At 42.8% G+C, this 7,334-nt stretch overlaps 1 protein-coding gene across 1 annotated transcript in view; it reads left to right on the top strand.

The window, feature by feature from the left end:
* The first annotated feature begins 4,067 nt into the window (after window positions 1-4,067).
* The window catches only part of ANKUB1 (ankyrin repeat and ubiquitin domain containing 1), a 97,207-nt gene continuing 93,940 nt past the window's right edge, over window positions 4,068-7,334 (top strand). Inside the window, exon 1 of the mRNA XM_085635092.1 lies at window positions 4,068-4,630. Coding sequence (XP_085491218.1) covers window positions 4,541-4,630 — 90 coding nt within the window. The 5' untranslated portion in view covers window positions 4,068-4,540. The remainder of the gene's footprint in view (window positions 4,631-7,334) is intronic.

The raw sequence follows: 7,334 nt of genomic DNA, 5'->3' as shown, positions 1-7,334 counted from the left end.
CCACCAGCATGTTCTCAACAAGCTGAAAACCCAGCAAAATGTGGCAGCCCACGCACTTCACAAAATTCCTAAATATCAATCTGTCTCCAAGTTTGTTGAGAAACCTTCGGCTTCCCGTTAGACAGACGGTCGCTTTAAAGCACTTTGTATTGTGTAAAAACACTGCATGACCAAGGTCCCAAATTCCTGAAGAAGAGTTTAACCTGGTATACTCCGGGTAGGTCGCTGCGCCCTGCCTCTGCCAAATTGGTTTCAGTGCCCAGTTTCAATCGCATGACCTGGGGTGGCAGAGGCTTTGTGTTGGGAGCATCGAAAGCTAGGAATGCTCTTCCTCTGTATATCAAAGCCATGTCGAACCTTCTGGCTTTTAGGAAAGCCTTGAAAACATGTCTGTTGTCCTGTATATAACTTTCACATCTTGAGGCTTCCTTTCCTTCTATTTCAGCCAGCACCAAGACACCTTTTTGGCAATAGGGCGCTCTAGAAAAATAATTCACAACACATAACACTGTTACAGTAGCTGCATTTATGTAATGCTTTGGCTTTCCATTATCAGGAGTGTTCCGGTTTTCCTGATCAATCAGTGATTTTGAAGTATTCATACCAATAGGCATCGTTTTAGCACTATATTATATGATTTTATTGTTTTATTGGGTATTATATGATTTTTACTATTTGGCACCTAGTGCTTCTGCAAACATAATTCTATATTTTGATAAGTTATTAAAGTGGTCTGTACTTACATAAAAACACACAGCTCTGCCTGGACAGTCACATCTTTTATGCACCTACAGAACGTCCAAAACGCCGCTGCCAGACTGGTCCCCGACATTCCCCTCCGCAGCCACATCACGCAACACCTCCGACAACTCCACTGGCTCCCAGTCAACAAGAGAGTCACTTTCAAGCTCCTCACTCATGCCTACAAAGCCATACACAACGAAGGACCAGCGTACCTGAACCACTGCCTCGCGTGCCACGTTCCCACCAGACAACTCCGATCCTTCCAACTCGCCCTCCCCTCTGTCCCCAGGATCCACAAGACCAGAACCGATCTCCTATCTCGCCGTCAAGACATGGAACACCCTGCCCCTGTAGCTCAAGCAATCAGTGTCACTGACCAAATTCAGGAAGGACATCAAGACCTGCCTCTTCGAATGATCCTCCACAAAGTCCAACCAACAGCCCCCACCCCCAAAACACCGGCAGCCATCGCTTGCTGCGGCTTATCCCGTCTTCCTTGTATACAGAAGCAATCTGGTAGGTAATACCGCCACTCCCCCTGCAACTGTAGGCTACCTTACCACTCGTGCCCTTCACCTCGCCTAACAAAATTCCTTCTCCTGCAGCTCTGACCTTAAACAGGCAGCCCCCGGTTGCTGCACTCCATGCATACAGCAATAAATTCTGCCCTGTACTCAGTTCGGTGATCCTACCCTCCTGACGCCACCACTTACGACGCTACCACTACACGTTAAGGTAATCCTCATTCCGGCCCCCCTTCTCCCAACTCTACCCCTTACATCCTGATGGCCAACATTGTTTCCTCCTTTTAAAGGCACATTCACCACCTTGTAATGAGAAGTTCAATCGGAGATCAGACACCATTGCTATTGTTCTGTGCCAACACGACTTAGCCTCGAACCCTATCACCTCTTGAAGGTCAGATATCAGCGTTCACCATCACCACTACGACAACGCCTCGCACTCAACAGATTCGTCACTGAATTGAAATTGTCTGTTAGGCACTTTATAAATACGCCATCACCCTCTTCACCCTCTCACAACTTTTCCGAATAAGTTCACAGGAAAGCTCAGAAAACCTCGCCATTGATTCACTTATGGTCACAAAGTCCTCTGTCTTGTTAACCTTTCTCAATCAACAGTTAGCGCATGTTCCACGTTCGCATTCTAGGAATTCACAGTTGTTCTATATATATTGCATATGTATGTTGACATGCATCCTTTTCTTACTATAATGGCGGACTATGTTTTCTTATCTCCCTTTTTTCCTCGTTCATTCCAACAGGCGTATAACTTCTATCAGGCAACTTTAAAAAAAATTTAGTCCTGAGGATGATCCCACTGCATTAGGAGCTAGGGATCGAAACGTCGACTTTCTGTAACAGCACCACATTTTATCCATTGCGAAAAATGTATTGTGGTCTCTGTTGGTTTGAGCTTACATGATTTTCATATTGTACTGTAAGCCTCCTTGTTTGCTCCCAAAGTTTTTGCCTGCTATTCTTTTCTTCCTCTCCTCCCCTTGTTGAAAACTCGGTACAGGCTTGTGCCCTTGTTTCATTTTTCTTCCTTTATCTCGTTTAAAACCTTTTGTAATTTCTCAAAATAAATGTTCCTCTGTCCGGCTGGACACAGGAAGAATTTGCACAGGTCTTATTTAAGTCTATGTGTTTAATAGTTACATTATCCATGTTTAAGCTAAGGACCTTTGTTCTTCAATAACAAGCACTCACAAAGCCAATATTTCTGGCTTGTTTTAGGCATATGTGTGTTCTACTGTGCTATATCTGGATGCAATAGCAGAAAACTTACAAAGAAGCACCAAAATGCTGGTCTGGCAGCATGCTGTGTAAAGCACAGGATTGTAATTTGCATGCTATAAGCCACACCCTCAATTACTTTGGCCAGGGCCCTTTCAGAGACCCACCCTTCCAATCTTTATCCCATTTAAATCACTGCATTCCACAATAGACTTTTGCCAGAGAGAGCTGAAAGCTGTCTAGTAGGCAAGATCTAAAAACTGATTTTGTCTAAAAGCTAAACGTCATTCCAAAACCATGACACTTGCAGTGCAATAGATGTCATTCCCAGTATTTAAATTTTCCACAACAGTTGTCTATTTAATGTTTCTCCAAAAGGATTTGGCATATCAATGATTAAGAAAGCAATGCCCGAAAAGCATAAGATATCCATTTCTGTTGTCGTTGTCCAAGTCCTCTATCGAACACTTCTTCAAAAAATGTACCTTTCTAATACACTTTTAACTATTTTAATGGTCTTTGCATATCATATTCTGTGATGGAAGTATGGTCATGTTCTGTAGCACAATTCGTCTTGGCCTCCAGCAAATAAATATGATAACTAGACTATTGTCTATGTTGACTGTCATTACATGTGGAATTGGCATTTATGTGGAATGTATTTTCTCAATTAACTTTCTAATAAAGGACCGTGAAAGTATAATGGTGTGATTAAGTCCCCCTTGACGACTGCAGAAAGCATCAATTGCTTCTAATTGAGTTGAATACCAAATTTGTGATGTTTCAACACTGCCAAAAAACAAAGCAGTGACTCAGTTGTAGCACTTACAGCTTTGCCTTTGGAAAGGTTATGTAAGGCTAACTACAGGGATATTTATAGAGACTACTATGTGCCTCATTCTTCTTAATCTGAAAAATATTCCTTTCCTTAAAATTTGCATGCATTTCTACATGTTTGAAGAAAATTCCCTAGGATTATGCATGGACATTAATGCAAATCACCGTTTTCTACGCATACTCCCATCGCCCATGATTAATCTAAGCTATGCTGCAGTTTACATGATAAACACGAGTCACATCTGGGTGACCGCATCAGACCAGTAGTCTGGATATTGCTAGACTGAAGACAAAACATTGTAAGAATGGAAACAAGCATTGGCATAGCCAATAGGTCTCGCTTTTGGGACCTTATAAGCATTTAGTTATGCAGCACAATATCCTTGGTGCAACAACATCATCAACTGTTGCATGGCTAAACACTTAGAAGGTCCCAAAGGCGAGACCTATTGGCTATGCCAATGCTTGTTTTCAATTTAGTTCCCGTAATCACGCACTATTATCTTGTTGCCAGGCCTGCATTCATCATTTTAAACTTTTATTGTGGTCAGTGTTGCACAAGCTGTCAAGATTGCAACTGTACACACTGTACAACTGTAAACACAACAAGCGAATACCCAGAAACATTGCTACACCATTCTGGAGACGGCCAAGTCTGTGGCAATGTTTTCGAAGATTATACTGGGTAAATGAAACGAGAGAGCCACTCCGCTCCGATAACTCCAAGCAAACAGCAGAGAACGAACCGCACTTGTGGCCAGAGCGGTCTGCAGCCATCAAGAAACAAATGCTGACCAGGGAACGGCCACGGATGGATATTTACATGTATTGAGACTTTGAAAGTCGCTGGCCTTTGTAGTTCCACCTTTACAGCTTGTCACCACTTTCCTCAGTCAATAGAAAAGGAGTTTGCAGTTTTGCTGGAAGTGAGGGCGGATGAGTTTCGCGTCTTTGGACGGACCGGAGTTGCTTGCAGCAGAGCCGTGTATCAGTGGCGCCTGTGGGGCGGGTCCTTACAGGGCAAATTCTTGGCAGTCAACAGAACAGTCGGCATTCACGTTTGCTGCCATAGCTGCCGAGCCCTTTCCTCCCGTACCCGAAGTGTAAGAAAACATCTTGAAACAAAGGAAACATCTTGGAGTCAGCGGCACCCCGGGCGCATTCAGGCTTACCCCTAGAATCGAGCAACATCTCGAAGAATGCGGATTTTTATAGCTTTTGAAGGAGTTTGCGAGCCCTTTGACGTTCCGCCGCAGCAGACGGTGGGCGCCGTGAAGCGGGCGATAAAGGTATGTGAATCCAGCCAGCAACGAACCGCCTTGTTAATGTGTGTTTTTTAAATGTACCTAGAATATGGCTCATTGGTGGTTGTGGTTATCCCAGCTATTAATGACATTTTTCTGGCGAGTACCTTGTTGTTAATGAGGCTTGCGTAATATTTTATATTAAAAATTAAGAGTGTATAGTATTATGTGCAGTACAGTACCTGTGAAACAGGCAACGCGTGGTAGTAGTCAGTGTCAACTTAAGGGTTTTTGGGGCCCCGGGCAAGATATATTTTGGGGCCCCGGTTTGGAAGGACTGAATTTATTGACCCATTTTCTGCTAATTCACGCCCTATGAACCCAAATAATATTGAATTCTGCATGAAAAGTTGAGATAGAGAAATAGACAAAAGTGTGATCGAGAGAAAATCACCTCCCCCAGAGGGAAAAAGGGCTTTTGAAGGTGGGGACCCAAAAATCCCCTTCCCCAGGGGCCTCTTTTGAAGTGGGGGGCCCTGGGCAGTTGTCATTGCCAGTTTAATCCGTATTATAAAGCATTTATACATTTTGAGGAAGCTTCGCAGATTCTGTTTCAATGAATAAATGCATTGGAATCTTTAGTTATAGTATGTAAGTGACATGGCCGGGTCTTGTTAAAGCTGCCGCCTTTCGGGAATGGGATGACAGCCTTTGAGCAGTGGGGAGGTAGTCCATGCCTTTTGTCAGGGTTCTGGTCCAAGTTTGATTATAAAATGAGGATTCCATGTAGAAAACTGGTCTTCAAACTTTTCAATACCCCCCCCCCCCCACCCCTCGTAGAAAAAAACAAATCATCGGGCCCCCTCAGAATTTTTCACAATTATTCTATTAAGTTGGCAATGTTTAAATATGTCTAGATTTAATTAAACATTACAGTGGAGTTCTCATCCCATTAAAAAAATGTAATCAAATACATGATTGCCAAACATACTATTCTGGTCAGGCCGGCCTTACTAGCGTGTAAAAGTATCCCCAGTGTGATTATTAGAAATGGGGTTGGGGGATTTTAAGAATATTTGGAGTTCCTTCCCTTTTGACACATACTCTAGTGATGGCCCATTACACAACGGTTTACTGCTTGATGCCCCCTAGGGACGCCTGCCCTCCAGTTTGAAGACCCCTGATGTAGAGGGATTGAGCTGGCATTATCAGGGGCCTCTGGGGTGCCAGTAATCATGCTCCATCTAAAGGGCCTTGGTACAATAATCTAGCCCAGTGAATAGATATTTGACAATAATGAATCCCACAATTCAATAATGTGCTATCAATCATTCCCCATTGGAAAGTTATTTTGCCATTACCCACACATCACAACGATGTCCATGACTCCTGGTAGGGGCTTCATGCCCCAAACTATTCTGCTACAGTCCACACCAGTCATAAACTAACTTTGCTACAGTCACCGACTTCCAAGCTTTTTCTGCAAAATGTCTGACTTGGAGCTGGACTAGTGGGCTTTAACTGTGGGTAGATAGACTGGCGTTAGATTGGTAAGTGGCTACAAACAAACTGCAGTGAGCCATCAGTGCCCACCTCATGGCCCGGTCATATGGAATAGGAAGGTGGCATGCTGGGATCTCAGAGTGGCCAGTGGACTGGAACGAACCACCCTCAGAACTCTGGAGCAGGGTACCCTCGGTGATGGCGGGGGACCATGGCTGTAAGTGATATTAGAAGCTCGTTAGCAGGGAGACAACAAGTCCTTTCACCCTTGCATCTCCAAGACACTGCTGCTTTTTGCTGCCACTTAATTTTCCTACAAATGTTCTAGACTGCTGACTCAGGTATTTAGGTATATATAGTTTTACATATTTTAGAATTTCTCAATGTGACTTTCCAGCATTGCCATGAGAGTTTGCTGAAAGGTAAAACTGTCTTATATTTGAGGTCGAGTTAAAAAAACAAATTCTCCCCTCTGTTATGCAAAACACACCATGGTCTGCTGTATACGTCACAACGCTACACCTGCATAAAGTAGACACTTTTTTTCCAATGGTGTCTTCTGATTGATAACACTAGCATTAGCTCATAATCAAATGTTTTGCTAGATACCAATATTCATTAAAAATGTGTTTTACAATGACATATTTAATATATTTTGTATTATTAATTAATTGACTAACCTCACAAAATTATAAAATTACATTACACAAAGACACACTCCCTGGAACCCTCTATCAAGATGTCAGGCTTGCTCATGCGCAGTATACTTTATACATTTCTCTTACGCCTCACCACTTTCAAATTCCACTAGCCCCCACTGCACAGACTACCAAGGGAAACAAAAACAAAATGTATCTTAAGAAATAGCCCAGACTTGTTGAAATCTTCCTTCACTGTATGTTATGTTAAATAACTATAGTGCAACGTATACCCGAGGGTGTCTTGGGTGTCATATATCTGTATGACCCCTAAAATGAAAGCACTGTATTGAGAATAAACATGTAGTTTATATTCCATATTATGGTCTTCCTTAAAATTGAAGGTTCCCTTTAATTCTGTGGGATTCATTGGATAGTCCAGAATATTACAATCCTGCTGGTGGCACCCCTCCTCGGTGGGACTTATACAAGCCAAAAAGCACTGTAAATTGATTTAAGTTTTAGCGACTAACAGTCGACACTAAGCCTTGACCATGTGAAGTGTAAGACAGGATTGCGATCTTATTTAGCTCTAGTGAGATGCTGCT

Source organism: Triturus cristatus, chromosome 11, assembly GCF_964204655.1.
Source record: "Triturus cristatus chromosome 11, aTriCri1.1, whole genome shotgun sequence".
Lineage (NCBI taxonomy): Eukaryota > Metazoa > Chordata > Amphibia > Caudata > Salamandridae > Triturus > Triturus cristatus.
This window is presented reverse-complemented; position numbering and strand designations above follow the sequence as displayed.